The sequence below is a fragment of the Anas platyrhynchos genome, chromosome 6, assembly GCF_047663525.1.
Source record: "Anas platyrhynchos isolate ZD024472 breed Pekin duck chromosome 6, IASCAAS_PekinDuck_T2T, whole genome shotgun sequence".
NCBI lineage: Eukaryota > Metazoa > Chordata > Aves > Anseriformes > Anatidae > Anas > Anas platyrhynchos.
The window spans coordinates 13,318,374-13,335,175 of NC_092592.1; the positions used below are offsets into that span (position 1 = coordinate 13,318,374).

The 16,802-nt window shown below is 43.6% G+C and overlaps 1 protein-coding gene across 8 annotated transcripts in view; it reads left to right on the forward strand.

Moving 5' to 3' along the window:
- LRIT1 (leucine rich repeat, Ig-like and transmembrane domains 1) overlaps nt 1-16,602 on the forward strand; it is a 129,107-nt gene extending 112,505 nt beyond the window's left edge. For 6 of the 8 annotated variants that reach the window (XM_072039466.1, XM_072039469.1, XM_072039467.1 and 3 more), the window contains 3 exons: nt 3,023-3,489; nt 6,759-7,064; nt 12,393-16,602. In XM_072039466.1, coding sequence (XP_071895567.1) covers nt 3,048-3,489; nt 6,759-7,064; nt 12,393-13,378 — 1,734 coding nt within the window. In that variant the 5' untranslated portion in view covers nt 3,023-3,047 and the 3' untranslated portion in view covers nt 13,379-16,602. Of the gene's footprint in view, nt 1-105; nt 506-2,447; nt 2,900-3,022; nt 3,490-6,758; nt 7,065-12,392 lie in introns of those variants that run through there. The other 2 variants (XM_005026221.6, XM_072039470.1) reach the window with 2 other exon arrangements.
- Nucleotides 16,603-16,802: the final 200 nt, after the last annotated feature.

The window sequence follows — 16,802 nt, forward strand, 5'->3', positions numbered from 1 at the left end:
GTGGGGAAGTACATTATTCCTAATTCCTGGTCAGATAGCAGTTATCTTACCACTTCTGCAGGTCCCCAAAAACTATGTTCGCTTTTTTCTCAAGCAAGAGCCACAGATTTCCTGAGGAGTGTGGTTTGATGGGGCTTCCTGAGGGAAGCAATGCTGTCAGTACAGTTCCAGGAAGCAATAAGCACCTTCATGAAAATAACTCAAGTCCCCATCCTTAATCCCTGCCTATCCTTTTTTATCTGATGGACTCAGCGAGGGCTGGAAGATCACAGCGCGGCTGAAAACGAAAGGGAGTTAACAAGATGTGAGCAGTCAATGGATACCATAGGCGAAACCCTGCACATTGCCTAGTGCCCAGGTGTCCTTCCCATGCACAGGTAGCCATGTGGATCGCGGTGAGTTTGCTCTGCTGCTTAATGCTCGGAGGGCTGCCGCGGGTGGGTGGCTCATGCCCATCACAGTGCAGCTGCGCCTTCCACAGCCTCAGCGAGGGGACGAAAGCCAGGTATGCCAATATTCTCCCCAGGGGGTTGCCGCTGTCTTTCTGACTGTTGGGGGTTTTATTTCTTCTCTGCAAGGATGCTTAGAGAAGAAAATATTGTGTCCAGACTTCGTGTCCATTATTTTTCCAGTTGCTTTGCGCTCTAGCTTTATTTGCAGAGGATTAGCTTCTGAAAACGCAGTAAGCTGATTTCAGAGAAAGCGTTTGGGCATCTCCTCTGTGAGAACAGAAGCGACATAATTACTGCTGGTGCAACAGCAAAAAGAAATAAAATTTAAGCAACGTTTTATTTTTTTTGCCCGTATGTTGAATATGCTGGGTAAGGCTTTATTCTGCTCTGCTGGTCTGTTTCTAAAGTATAACCAGATTTGGTTTATATTGGGTACCAACAACTGCAATCCTTTCCATTTACTTAAAAATCCTTTGGTTGAAGATTTTAGGCAAAGTGATCAAGTCTAGATGACAGTGAACACAAAAGGTAGATAATAGTTATAAAAATAAAATAAGACTGTTCTCAGATCGGAAACTTTCAGTTAAAAAGATAAGACCAGAAGGGCACCTGCTTGGAATGCAGCGCCATTATACAGAGATTTCACTGGAGGAGTGTAATTAAAAAATCTTTCTGAAGTGTAATCATGAAGCAATGATCTGACTTAATGAAACACAGGCTACATTTTTATAAGGTGTGGTTCACAGTAGAGAAGGTTTTGTGGCAGAGTATTTGATAACTCCTTTGGAAGAAATATTTTTTCTAGGCAAGACAACAGTACAGGAATGAAAAGCTGTCCCCTTTATTTTGGATCCCTATGAAATGGATGTGCTTTTTTATCTCTTTTATGGTGTTATAGATTCAATGCCAGAAACTTTCCCAGTAAGAAGCGTGGTAGAGACGCAAATAGTCTACGATTGTTAAAAGGGAGTATGATAGCAGGAGAGACTGTTATTGCTCTGTAAATGTCACAGTTCCCTATGGAATTTCCTTTCAGTGACTGGAAAAACCTACAGTGTGTTTTGGTAAGATACATAACAACACAAATGCTCATTAGTCCCTTAAGGAGCATAATGTCACTTTTTTTGTTTTGTTTGTTTTTTGTTTTTGTTAATTAAGATTCCTATTTCTCACTGATAAAAGGAGATTATCCTATAGATTAATTGTTTAGTGCTCACTGACATAGTTTGGGAACACTGAGAATCATCAGAGCACACCGTTATACTGTGACAGTGGCTCTGATATCAAATACTTTGTGTCATGCCTACACAATGTTTTACTGAAAGAAAATTTCTGGCTTTTTCTTATTGGATGTCTTTTTTTCTTTCTCAAAATCTCAGCTTTCAGCTGAGGCTGGGCAGGATTTAATGCCACAATAAAAGTGCTGGATGACAATGATATTTTGATTATAAATTAATAATTCTAACTGGTGGCGCAAATACCATTTAACTCTGGGATGTTATTTATTTTTGCTGATAGTAGAGGAATAATTACTTTCAGCCAAAACCAATCAGGTTTTGGCAGCTTTGTAAAATTCTATTTATCAGCCAAGCAGTGTGATAAGAAAATGGTACTTGACTGATCACATTACATTTCTTGAAGTATTTTGTTTAGCATGTGGAGTGAGACATGCCTGTCTAACCTATTACCTTTTGTGAGGTGGTTTTGTGTTTTGTTAAGAACTTGCCTTACTCTTTTTGCTGGTAGGCATATTAAAGTGCAGTCTGAGACACCTATTTTGTCTCCTTTCATTTCTCATGGTTATTCACAATCCCATATCTTAGCAAAGTCAAAGTCACAATTTTTTCTTTGAAGACTGCAATGGGGTTTTCAGGGACATTCTAGAGATGTGAAATGGGAAGGAATGATTACGACCCGTGAAGCTGTCTTGCTTTTAGTATAGTATTTTCCAAAGAGTTAATTTTCTGTGATTTCAGTCTCATAAACTGTACATGCTTGCAGTGAAGTGACTCTTGCCATCCCTACAAATCTCCCAGTTTCACAGTAAAGCAGAACTTGCTGTAGTATATTACCAGTGAGTTGACTTTCTTATCCTCGCTTCATGAGCAGAGATCCTATGCTGTATTTAGACTATGTTACTTCCTCCTATCCCGTACTTTATGCACCAGTGAAGGCTTCTTTTCATATGTCTTTTAATGTTCAATTTATGGATCCTTGTATTTTAAGATACATTAGCATCCTCTGTTGTGCATGACTGTTGACACTGCTGTCTATCATAAGGACCCTTGAAAAACGGAAAGAGAAAAAAGCAGGAACACTACATGGGCCAGAATCAGATTCACAGCACTCCAGGAGAGTGCTGCAATCTCTGCAGTCAAAAGCTGTGTGTACATATGAATTACTGCAAGCTGATGTACTTGTGGCGATGGCTTAGAGATCAGCAGCAAGTAAGAAATTACAAGAATAAAGCTTGTGAAAAAAAAAAGGCAGATAAAGTCTTGTATTGTAATAAACTTTCACAAATGTCTCAAAATACAAGAAAGATGCATCTGTGTTTCTTTCCCCACCAGGACAGTGCTGTGTAATGACCCAGAGATGACTCTCACCCCCGTGAACATCCCTGTAGATACGTCCAAGCTTCGAATAGAAAAGACAGCCATCCGCAGGGTGCCGGGGGAGGCTTTCCATGGGCTCCACAACCTGGAGTACCTCTGGATGCCCTATAACTCCCTGGCCAGTCTCAGCAGGATCACCTTCAAGGGTCTCCGTCGCTTGCAGGAGCTGAGGCTAGATGGGAATAACTTAATATCATTCCCCTGGGAAACCCTGGCTGACATGCCACAGCTAAGGCTTCTGGATTTACACAACAATGAACTTACCTCAATACCCCCAGACGCTGCTCGTTATGTGAAGAATATTACATACCTGGACCTGTCTAGCAATAAACTGATGACTCTTCCTCAGGCTCTCATTTCTACCTGGGCCAACCTGCAGGCTGTTCCTTACTTCCCCAACGATAACTCCAAGATCATCTTAGGTAAGTGACTGATTTTGCAGGAAGCAAAATGATAAGAGCTCCACATCTTACCATAGCGTTTTTACCTGCTGTGGTTACTGCAGCATATACACTGCTAATTTAATGCTCTATATAAAGTGTGAAAATGCATTTACACATTAACAAAGTCACTTTATTACACCCTAAACTTTATTACTGGCTTGAGTCTTTCTAACACAAAACCACTGACCCTTTGTCAAGACTTTTTATTTATCAACACTGCCTTTTTTTGGCAGGCATACAAATGTGATTAGAGCTCCACATCATTCATGTGCTGTTTTCTAGTAACAGCTAGTATGGAGTTGATCAGTTTTATGCAGCATTAAATAAAAAGATGGATGCTTATTAAGTCCAAATTAAAAAGGAATACTGCTGAGCATAAAATCTGGGTCAGGACTGCCAGTTTGCCCTAGCGTGTGCTTCCTTCCAGTCTCTTTTCTCTCTTCACACAGAATTAAACCCAAGTCTCCCCAAAACCACCAATGTAGTGCTGCCTCCGAATACAGGTATAAAATAACAAGAATCCACTCTTTGGTGGCAATTTTGGGCTCCTCAGAAGTATGGCTCCAGGGCAACAGTGCATTTTTGTGTCAGAGGGTAATACAGGCGACTGCCTTGAATCCTCTGAGTTGCAGTATCCCCAGATGAGGTTTTTAGTACATTTACTAGTTCAGGGGATTACTGCTCAGCCTTTTAGCCATAGTATGCTATTTCAAATCCATGTCGGGTTGATGATGATGGTTCAGAGTCGTTGCCATCTGCTGTCTTCATTTGCCATGAGCTGACCCAGTTCCACTGACTGCATATGATCCATGGGGTGTGTGCAGCTGCAGGAACTGCCTCTACAACTATGGATCTGAGTTCAGGCACTTGCTGATAAGCTCATCAGAAACGTTTTCTCTCATTCCAAAAGTACCCACTGATCATGTTCTCTGGATAGATTTCGGGGAGGTGCAGTTTTTAAAACTAGACTGCAGTGGAAAGAGATACAGGACTAAAAAAAAATAATCTTTTAGTGTCCTGAACAGATGTTGTTTAAGATTTGACTAGTGTCAGGAAAGAAGCAGGTGTTTCCCCGTTTTGTTGTGCCAGGTGTGGTATCAAGATCTTTAAGCCAAAGCTGGCTGTTTGAGATTGCCCATTTTCATCTGTGGCACATCAAGACACTGCCTAGATCATAGTCTTTTCTTTGTTCATTTTTCAGAGTCAAGTTACATGTAAAAGCATTATTCCATTCAATATGGATGACAAGAGTATTTTGTTAGGAAGCACGGATCATGATTTGATGTTCATGGCCAACCTGAGTGTTTGCACAGCCAGCTGCATACAGGTTGCCTGTTCCAGAATCCTAAAAATTTCATGTGGGCAAATGAGTTTAATGCTAAGCTTTGTACGATAATGTATAGACATGGCACCTCCTAGGTCCCATCCAGCTGACACCCACAGGGACCATATGAAACACATGTCCTTTGCAGGATTGGATTGGGAGGCCACAGCTGCCTGTTTCCACTTTGATCTGCTTATGACTGTTTCTCATGGAGGCATAAAAAAATCCATGAATAATAAAGAGTCAGCTTAGTCCCTTCCTTCATCTAAATTGCATCATTGTGAATCCTCTTCAGGGACTGCTTGTAGACTGCTTCAAGAGAAAGCAGTTTCAGCAGTAGCTTGCTGGCTGATAGTCTGTGCCAAGACTGCAAGGTTTTGTGTGTGAGAATTGCCCATGTGAGCCGCCTATGAAAGAGGAAAAGTAGATCTCAGAGTTAATAATGTAAAGTGTTGTGATGGATGGCTCTCCTGATTATTTAATCCATGATGAGTTCTGCACAGTAACTAAAGTGGCAGCAAAGAAAGTTAAAACAATTATTTCACCAGAATATCTGGAGTAAATTGTTATCTAGTGCACGAAGTCAGAAGTAAACAGCTAGCAAAAATGCCATAAAATAACAAAGCCAAACTCTTCTTTTTAATTCTTTTTTTTTTTTTTTTTTTTTTTTTTTAATCCCCTTAATATGTAAATTTATTCATTTATAAGTAGTGTGCTCCTGCTAAGGCCCACCACTTTCAGACTGCCTTCTAAGCCAGGGGAGGATGGTGTGCAATGGCCTCAGGAAGAGATTTTTGTCAGCAGAATCTTTAAAACTATTTGAGGTGTCAGGGGTTTTTATCTACCCAGTGTTTCTGTTGACTAGCAAATTCAAGCAGAGTCTCAGTGCTCTTGGAGCCTTGTGCTGCACCCACTGTGCTTTTGTCAAAACTTGTGTCTTTCTGAAAAGCCAGAGCTTGTGTGGCTACTGCTGCTTTGCTCCAGGGGCCAGCAGAAGTGGGCTCTGTAGTGTGGGCAGATGTTTCTGCTTGCTGGGAATCGAGGGGATACATAGATAGCAGTGCTCCTCACTTGCAGGCAGTTGCCAGCCCTGTCCTTGGGCTGCCTGCAGAAAAGAGGGCGTGAAGCCCCCTTGGAGGGAGGCCTGGACACTGTGCTCCTGTCTTAGGCTTCAAGCACATACCTGGCGTCAGGCAGTCTAAAATCCCTAGTGCCAGTGCTGCTAGCTAAAGTCATTAGAGGCCAGAAACTGTCCACGAGACTGGCAAATGCAAATATTTGTAAGTAGGTTGACGCACAGATTTAATCAGAATGCAGCAGCTTCTCTTTGTGGATATGCATTGCTCCAAGCTCCAGTCTCGCTTTTCCAGTACCATTCTTCACAGGTTTATTTTTATTTTAGAATTTGAGTTCAATATGCACACACTGAAAGAGCACAAAAAAGAGAAACATTGTGAGACTCTGAAACAAGAGTATGTTCTTTAATACACCCACCCCTTCCTATGTGTATATTCTTAATATAGGTATTGTCTAATAAGTGTCTATACACCTATTGTAGGCCTGACATTTGGCCTGACAATATTTGGCTAATACTTTAAAAATACCTGGTGAGAGGGATTTTCTAAACTGTGTAAGGAAGAGATTGCGTAGTATCTTCCTGGGAACCAAACCAAACGAACCCATCCCCATGACTCCAGATTTTGAGATACCTTGACAAGCCATATTTTCTACCCCGTACTGACCAGCTACTGGGGTGCATCAACCTTGGCCAACAGCAACGGGGAGCTATTGTATGACCCTCCCTGCATTCCCACAAGCAGGCTGTGCAAGGGGCACACCAGGAGCCTATCGCGGTTTGTCCCTCTGAAAAACAGAAACAAAAAGTGCTGTTGGAGTGACTTAGTGCTCTGGTTTCTTTTGACAGGTTTGCAAGACAATCCTTGGGTGTGTGACTGCAGTCTGTATGAAATGGTTCATTTCCTAAATTTCCAGTCTCCTAACATAGCATTCATCGAGCCCAGGCTGAAATGCTTCACCCCCCGCAGCCTTGCAGGAATCTTCTTCAGCCAAGTCGAGCTAAGGAAGTGTCAAAGCCCTGTTGTACATACATCTGTAGCCAAAGTAAAGACCATCCTGGGCAGCACCGTGCTGCTGCGATGTGGGACAACAGGAGTGCCCATTCCTGAGCTCAGCTGGAGGCGGGCTGATGGGGCACAACTAAATGGCACAGGTATGTTTGGCTTAAGCTTTTCTCCCATGTGGATTGAGTGACATAGACCTGCACCTTTCTTATCTACAGGCTGCACAGCAAATGGAAGCTTCTGTGACAGCAGCTCCTTCCTGCTGATAAAAGACCTGAAAAATAAATTAGTTCAGCATTAAGATTCACTATAGTAACGTGTGTAATTCACTATAGCATTGTGATTTTCTATAGACTATAACATTTTTCATGTTGATGTAAATCTTATCAGATAAATATATGCTATTGCATTAGATGTCAGTTTTTGTTGTTGTTGTTTGTTTTTCTTCACAATTGAGGTGGTGAGATTACTCAGAGGCTTTTCTGCAAATCTGTCAGACCTGAAGAAATGAAATATGTCCAGCTGTAATAAGAAGCTGTCCTAAGTTAGTTAGTTATTCAGTCACTGAAAAGAATTCTCACTGACTTCTTTCATGGGTTTTTGAGAGTAATGATGAGCTACTATTAATCAGTTGGCAAACATCTCTGGAGGAGAGATATTTGACATGAATTCAGCAGGGATTCAAATCTTCTGTGGCAAAGAAAGAAGGTAGCAAACAAGCAACATTAAGGCATAGATATATTAAAAACAAAAACACCACTGAACTGCTGAAGGACACAGCACCAGTAAAAATGTCATGCTTCTAAGAAGTGATTAATTTCTGATGGATTGACAAGGTCTCTTGGGAAGATGTTCTGTAAGAGAAATACTGACCAGCTTCCTCTTATGTGCTTACCCTGCTTGTGGGGGGAGTCTTTGGATAACTGCTGCCTTTGTGAGCCACATTTTCATTTTTTCATTTTGGGGGTTGGACCCAATGATCTCTTGAAGGACGCAATGATCTCCTGAGGTCCCTTCCCACCCCTACAATTCTGTGATTCTGTGATTTTCATTCACAAGAATGGTTGGACCCAAAATTGCAAAGTGAGTTGATCTGTTAGAGTGTGGGGAATTCAGGGAAGAAATTTTTGCTACATTCAAGGGAGTTGTCCTTAGCTTTTTGAGGTCTTAGCTCAGGTCATGAACCCTTATCCTTCTAATCCCCCCCAAATGCTACTGTCACCTGGGCCTGATTGGGAACTGTGGGGTTTCAATGTCAAAAGGCTACTGGACTCCTTGTTGCAGCAGAAACAGGGAAGAGAGCATTTTTCTTTCACAGCAGTGGAACCACCTGTAATAAATATTCTTTTTGGGGGGAATCTTCACAAGTCATTGCTCTTGTGCATGATGTGCAGGATGTATCAGAGCCTCTCTGATACGATGTCTGATACGACATCATCGGCATAAGCGAAACCTGGTGGGATGAGTCCTGTGACTGGGGTGTTGCGATAGATGGTTACAGGCTCTTCAGGAGGGACAGGCAGGGTAGGCGAGGTGGTGGGGTGGCGATGTATGTGAAGCAGGGGCTGGACTGTGTGGAACTTCAGGTCGGCGATGGCAAAGTTGAGAGCCTCTGGGTAAGGATCAAGGGACGAACGAATAAAGGGGATCTCGTTGTGGGAGTCTATTACAGACCGCCTGGACAGGACGATAGCGCCGATAAATTATTCTTTACAGAACTAAGAGAGGCCTCGAGATTAACTCCCCTTGTCCTTATGGGGGACTTCAACCTGCCTGACGTTAACTGGGAGTGCCACACGGCTGACACGAGCAAGTCCAGGAGGTTCATGAAGCACCTAGATGATAACTTTTTGGTGCAGGTGCTAACGGAGCCAACTAGGAAAGGCGCCCTCCTTGACCTGTTGCTAGAAAACAGAGAGGGTCTGGTGGGAGATGTGGTGATTGGTGGCCGCCTCGGTCATAGCGACCATGAAGTGGTTGAGTTCAAAATTTACGGTGACAGAAGGAAAAGTGCCACCAAAACCTCATCCCTAGATATGGGGAAGGCGGACTTCAGGCTGCTCGGGGAACTAGTCAGCAAGGTCCCCTGGGAAGCTGCTCTTGAAGGCCTTGATGTCCACCAGTGCTGGTCACTCTTTAAGCGATGCCTCCTAGAAGCACAAGAACAGGCAATTCCTAAATACCGCAAGTCAGGCAGGCGCGGCAGGAAGCCGGCGTGGCTGACCAGGAACATTCTTATGGAGATTAGGCGGAAACAGAGTGTTTCGCTACTGGAAGGAGGGCCAGGTGACATGGAAAGAATACAGGGATGCTGTTCGTGTTTGTAGGAAGAAAATTCGTGTAGCTAAAGCACACCTAGAGTTGAAGCTGGCTGTGTCTGTGAGAGAAAATAAAAAGGGTTTTTTTAGATATGTGAATGGAAAAAGGAGAACTAAAGAATACATAGGGCCGCTCCTTGATAGGGAAGGTCTTCTCACAGACGATGACATAGGCAAAGCAGAGACGCTTAACGCCTTCTTTGCCTCTGTCTTCAATGCCGATGATGGGCTTCGGGACCCAGCGTGCCCTGAGCTGGAGGACCGGGACGGTGGGGATGACAAACTCCCAACCGACCCTGAACGTGTGCGGGATTTGCTACTCCACCTGGATCCCTACAAGTCCATGGGTCCGGATGGGATTCATCCCCGGGTGCTGAAAGAGCTGGCGGACGTCATCGCAGAACCTCTCTCAATTATTTTTCAACGATCCTGGGAGTCTGGAGAGGTCCCGGTAGACTGGAAGCTGGCAAATGTTGTGCCGATTTTCAAGAAGGGTCAGAAAGAAGACCCTAGCAATTACAGGCCTGTCAGTCTCACGTCAGTGCCTGGTAAAATCATGGAGAAGATGGTTCTCGAACTTATTGAGGCGCACCTGGGGGACAAAGCAGTCATTGGTCCCAGCCAGCATGGGTTTGTGAAGGGCAGGTCCTGCCTAACTAACCTGATTTCCTTTTATGATAAGATCACCCGTATGGTGGACCAAGGGAAACCAGCTGATGTGATTTTTTTGGACTTCAGCAAGGCTTTTGACACGGTTTCCCATAGGATCCTACTGGACAAAATGTCCACCATACAGCTAAATAAAAACATCATACGATGGGTGAGCAATTGGCTAACGGGCAGGGCCCAAAGGGTTATGGTGAATGGGGCTGCGTCAGGCTGGCGGGCGGTCACTAGTGGGGTCCCTCAAGGCTCCATTTTAGGGCCGGTACTTTTCAATATTTTTATAAACGATCTGGATGTAGGAATAGAAGGTATTTTGAGCAAGTTTGCCGATGACACCAAACTTGGAGGAGTTGTGGACTCGAATGAGGGTGGAAAGGCCTTGCAGAGGGATCTGGATAGGCTGGAGAGCTGGGCGATCGCTAACCGCATGAAGTTCAATAAGAGCAAGTGCCGGGTCCTGCACCTGGGACGGGGAAACCCTGGCTGCACGTACAGACTGGGCGATGAGACGCTGGAGAGCAGCCTAGAAGAGAGGGATCTGGGGGTAGTGGTAGACAGCAAGTTGAATATGAGCCAGCAGTGTGCCCTGGCAGCCAGGAGGGCCAACCGTGTCCTGGGGTGCATCAAGCACGGCATCGCTAGTAGGTCAAGGGAGGTGATTGTCCCGCTCTACTCTGCGCTGGTGCGGCCTCACCTCGAGTACTGTGTGCAGTTCTGGGCACCACAGTATAAAAAGGACATGAAACTGTTGGAGAGTGTCCAGAGGAGGGCTACGAAGATGGTGAAAGGCCTGGAGGGGAAGACGTACGAGGAACGGCTGAGGGCACTGGGCCTGTTCAGCCTGGAGAAGAGGAGGCTGAGGGGAGACCTCATCGCAGTCTACAACTTCCTCGTAAGGGGGTGTCAAGAGGCAGGAGACCTTTTCTCCATTAACATCAGCGACAGGACCTGCGGGACCTGCGGGTTAAGCTGAGGCAGGGGAAGTTTAGGCTTGACATCAGGAGGAAGTTCTTCACAGAGAGAGTGGTTGCACACTGGAACAGGCTCCCCAGGGAAGTGGTCACTGCACCGAGCCTGACTGAATTTAAGAAGAGATTGGACTGTGCGCTTAGTCACATGGTCTGAACTTTTGGGTAGACCTGTGCGGTGTCAAGAGTTGGACTTGATGATCCTTAAGGGTCCCTTCCAACTCAGGATATTCTATGATTCTATGATTCTCTCCTCATAATTACAACGTCTACCCATCATGCTGCAAACATCCTTCCTACACTTGAAAGACAGCCGCAACAAAAAGCAAAACAGAGAATGCTTTTCTGAAAGCATATGTTGAGTTTACTTTGAGGTACAGCTGAGAATGATGTATTTTGTGCCCCATTAAGCCACTGTAGCACCTTTCGGTAAAAAGCTGGCTGAAAATATGCATTATTTCTCAGCAATGGCAGCTTCTGTGCCAGTGTTAGAGTATCACTGAAATGGTGGTGGTCTGAATAGAGGGGAGTGAGACACAGCCCACAGCCTACATATGTGAGGAAGTGCCATAGGAAGACCAATAGCTTTATGGTTTTTAGTATTCCCAAACACTGAATAATTAAATGGAAAAGGTAACTTTTTGCTGTTATTGTATTACATTGCCGTTGAAACATGCCCCGGTCGCCAGACTGGGACCTGACCCACACGGGCTTGGGAGAGGTTTTTGTCCTGTCTTACCTGTCCCTTTCAGACATCTCCCTTGTTTACCTTTCAGTGGGAAAGGACAGGTAGTACGTGCTCATCCTAAGGAGGCCGGTTAAATGATGGAGAATGTGCTTTACCCTTCTGCATGTTCCTAGCTCTTTTTTTTCTGCATAAATAGAAAAAAGCAAAAAAATGCTTAGTTTTAGCCTCCTGGTAAACCAGATGAGAAAATCAACACTCATCTGTGTACATATTGCTCACTGGAGCTGTCTACTTTGGTGATGAGACTTCCTTGTGTTTGCCTTGATATAAAAACCTGTCCTAATTTTACTGTAAAAGGGATATTATTTTTCAGCGACTTTGCTTCATATATTCTAGGCTAGTCCATATATGATCGTAGAAGAAAATCTATACTGCTTTTACTTTCTGTGACTCAAGAGGAGTGCATTTAGGTCATGTTACAGCCCACTCCCTTCACTCTTTTAAATATTGTACCTGCATAAGAGCTTTTAAACACTTTTTAATATAAGAAACTTCACAGTTCAGTTTTCAAGTTACACATCAGTTGGAAGGAAATAGAATGAAATACTTCATATCCATTTGCTCTGAAGCAGTGTAAATCCTGACATAAACTAATTTTAGCGTTAATGTCATTTTCTTGGAATTACTTGATTTTGTAATGTATTTGGTGGCCAAAATAAATGATGATTCTGCTGGATCAAGCAGACATTCAGCTAATTGAATCTTAATATTTCACAAAACATGTTGGTAGTTCTATTAACGATCATCTATTTATTTTACATTTTTCCTTCCTTGCAGTGCACCAAGAGATCTCTAGCGATGGGATGAGCTGGTCTATCCTGGGCCTACCTGTAGTCTCTTACCTTGACTCTGGAGAGTACATCTGTAAAGCAAAGAACTTCCTGGGGGCAACAGAGGCATTCATATCCCTCATCATCACAGACTCAGAAAGCACGGACGACCCCAACTCTGGTGCCAAAGGCGCATGGAGTGGGAAGGTGAGTGGGATGGAGGCAGCTGCCTACAACGACAAGCTTGTAGCAAGGTACGTTATCACCACCTCCACCATGCCTACTCTGGGAGATGGAGCAGGCACTGGAGAGGGCCTCCTCATCCCAGATGGGGCACAAGATAGCAACCCCCAAAACCTGCTGGTGAGCCCACCTACTGGTCAGCAGGAGCCGGAGCGAATTGTGAGGTCCGTCAGAGTGATAGGAGACACTGACCAGAGTGTCACCCTGGTGTGGAAGGCACCTCTGGCAAGGAACACAACAGTGTTCAGTGTCCTCTATGCAGTCTTTGGAGAGAGAGACATGCGGCGGATCAATGTGGAACCAGGGAAGACCAAGGTCACCATTTATGGGCTGCTGCCAAAGACCAAATACATTGTGTGTGTCTGCGTGAAAGGGCTGATCCCCAGGAAGGAGCAATGCATCATATTTTCCACAGATGAAGTTGCTAGTGCAGGAGGGACCCAGAAGCTCATCAATGTGGTCGTCATCAGTGTGGCGTGCGTCATTGCCGTTCCCCTGACACTAGTGGTCTGCTGTGGAGCACTGAAAAGACGCTGCAAAAAATGCCTTGTGAGGAAACCCAAGGAAATTCAAGAGTCCTATGTCACCTTTGAAAGTCTTTCTCCTGGAGCCAAGGCAAAAGGAGTGGAAGGAGAATACTTGACTAGACATACCCCTGATGAATCTAACAGGCTGCTGTCTGCCCGATCCAGTGTGGACTCTGAAGCAATACCAAAGATAGAGGGGCAACCTAATGAATACTTTTGTTGACAGTAACTAGGCTGGTCATTGTCTCGATAGATGGAAAGTATGTGGCTCTATATATGACTCTCTGCTCCAACACTGCAAGCTGTTGTGTCAATGTGTGTGTCTCTGACATGCTCCAGAGGAGGATGCGAGAACGTAGATGGTGCCCAAGCTTTACAGGAATGTGTTGTTTGCCCCACTTGGGGTTTGCTGTTTTGTACTCAATCAAAAGCTTCTGCACTAATGGACTCATTCTCCTGCACCACTCTTATTTTCATAAAATGACACATGCACACTGAGTGTGAGGACATTAAGCAACAATGCTGAGCGCACTCTGCTCGGTTTTGTATAGTACCTGCTCTGCAATTTGTTAAGTGTTTTAATCTCATCTCTTTTGAGGTTCTTTTGGTTTACAAACAGGAGAGCATTCAATATTTTTAATATAAATATCTAGGAATGTTAAGATTGAGAGTCTTACCTTTTGCAATCTGATGCTTATTAGCTAAATGTGGGTGTATAGCAACCGTTTATAGTATGTCCATAACAACAGCTTTATGCTCTCAGTTCAGAGAAATGTGCAAAGAGATATGACTCAAGAATAAGTTTGGGGATGGCATTTTGGCCCTAATTATTATTATTATGTGCTTGAACAGGACCACACAGGTTTTTCAGTATCAGGCCTAGCTGTCATTTTCTAGCAGTGTTGCAATTAGTAGTGCAATTAGTATGCTTTGTATCATAGAATCATAGAACCATGAAGGTTGGAAAAGATCTCCAAGGTCATCTGGTCCAACCATCCCCCCACCACCAATATCACCCACTAAACCAAGTTCTTAAAAATCATACAATAGCCTACCCCAAAAACTGTGTGCTTTGTAACCATATTGAAAAACCTACTTCAGATGGTTCTGCAGAAAGCTCCCAGAGCAGCCCTGTCATTGCTGTTGGCTGTGCACAACTGGCTGTGCACAACTGGCAGTGAAGACCAAAGGGCTCAGCCAGGCACTTGCGGTTTGGTTATGAAAATACCTTGCTCTGTACAGGGCAGGGGTGTGGGATGGGGTGGTAGCACTGCTGGCTGGGCACACTTTGGCAGTACTTCCAGCAGCGACATAGCCTCACTGCTAATGTTTGGGTTTCAAGCCTTTTGCATGTTTGAGAACCTTGGGAAACAAACAAACAAACCCACAAACTAGTATTTATCTAAATGTACTTTTCTAACCAGGGTGAACTAATCAGTTCTTTAGGTTCTGCAACTATACAGGAATTTTGATCTGTGTGCTTATCACAAAGCACTTCCCAGCTGTATAATTTTCCACTCCAGTCCCTTAGGTTTTAATACCGTATATAGTGGTTTTCTATATATAATAAATATTCCTCATGAAAAAAATGATGGATGTTCCGCCAAATGTTGAAAAAGAGGGATCCAGCCAAGTTGAAATGATAACTGATAAAGCCTCAGTCTTTTTGAATTGTTTTGAAATGTCTGTAAATGTGTTGGAAGGTTCTCCACTCACATTCATGTGTACATACAATGCGGACTAGCAAAATCCACTACTTGGAACGGCACTCTGTATGATATCTGTTATGTCAGATTACTTGGCCTGAAGGAAAAAACAAGTTGTTTGATCTCAACATAACTACTAGCAACAGGGAGTACAGTACAATAGTTTCTGGTTCTCTCTGTCCTCCTTACATTCATGATAAGGAAATTCTCTTGTATTGGGAGATTTTTTCAATCCCTGTATATAATAATTAATGCTACTCCTCTCACTGGACTGCAGAAATTGTTAGGATTACAAATAGCATTTTGCAAAATGATGTATTTTAACACAACAGATTAACTGATGAAATAGGTAGTCTGTAATAGATCTATTTATACATTTATTTACATACATATATTTATTTATACATTTGTGTTTCCTAGGATTGCTTTTAGTTTCTCTTCCCAAGGTGGAATGAAAATTTTCTTCCAGTAGGAGTTTTTGGTATGAGTTGAAAGGGCTGTTGTTTTACTGAACCTGATTCCTGCCCTCACGCACAGCAGTAGCACTCTGGGCTGTGCAGAAGTCAGCAAAAGGTGCCCAGCCTGACGTGGGCCTGGATGGAAAGTTTAGCAATGAAGAATCAAGGCTGTCCTAAAGCTCTCATGCAGTGAATGGAGTGGAGCTGCTGTCCAAGGACTTCCACATAAGTGAAGTTTGCAGGAGCCCACGGGGAGCGAAATGTACCCTTCAGCTGCCTGGAGGCATAAGCTGGTCAATTTGCCACATCCAGTCCTGGCGAGGAGCAGCACCCACCTGCTCTAGAACGGCCTGAAAGTCAGCGATGGGAAAGGCACTGGCTGGGTCAGCGCTGCCACTCTTTGCTTGTGGGAAGGGGAGGAAGACTAGGTCTTCCTGTGATGTTCACCGTGGATGGGTTAAGTTTTAGACTCTACTGGATATTTTTTGCACTTTGAAAAAATAGCAATCCCAAGTAGAATAAATGTGATTTTCCTTTTCTATTTCATATGGTGATTCTCAGTGTCTCAAAGGTGAGGCAAAATATTTTAACAGCTCAACTGCTGCTGCTGCTGCTCCAAAACAAGCCTTCTGTACCAGACTGGTGAGTCACACAGGATAGGCAATAGGTTGAAATAGGTTTGTGTAAAACCTGTGTTCCGTGGTGTCCGTCAGAAGAGAAACCCTATACTTGCTAAACTGCATGTGAAATTTCAAACCATTATAGGTAAATTGATTTTCTGCTGAATGAATGGAATGCAAATTTTGAAGCTTTGGGCCAGATTTGCAGTGGTATGAGGCATGTAACATTGCAGATAAAAACCTCACTGCATTTTGTTGTTGTTTTAACCTACAGGGTGTTAGGCACCTCCTGTCAGCAGGGTTAGTGCAGGCAAGCTTCGCGCTCTGGTCATGATGTGCATGGAGCTGGCTCAGAATTGAAGCAAGGAAAACACTCATCCCTGGGAACAGTTTCTTACTTGGTTAAAGTCAGTCCTTGGACAGAAGTGCTGTAAGAACTGATATATGTATGTGTATATATATATATGTTTTTAACACTTTGTTATGTTTTCTTTCTCCTTGGAAAATGTTTCCTCTGTTAATAATCTCTTTGTGTCAGCTTTTGAACTGTTTGTTGCCTTTTGGGGTATTTTTGAAATGTTTTGGCACTAAGACAAACAATGTATTCAGGAATGTCTTGGAGTTCAATATTCACTACTTTTACTATTAAACCATTTTAAAATATCTTTTTGGGTTAGTTTTGGACCACTTCATTAATACTTAGGAATAAAGTTGCTGTCCACCTTGTGGTGTAAATGCCTGAAGTAACTAGGAAAATAAAACTAACATTCACACTTTTAAGGAAAAGGTACAGCATTGAAGAGGCTTTCAGGGTAGGGCATAACTGCATTATCTGAGCATTCCCTAGGCTCCCAACCTTAGAT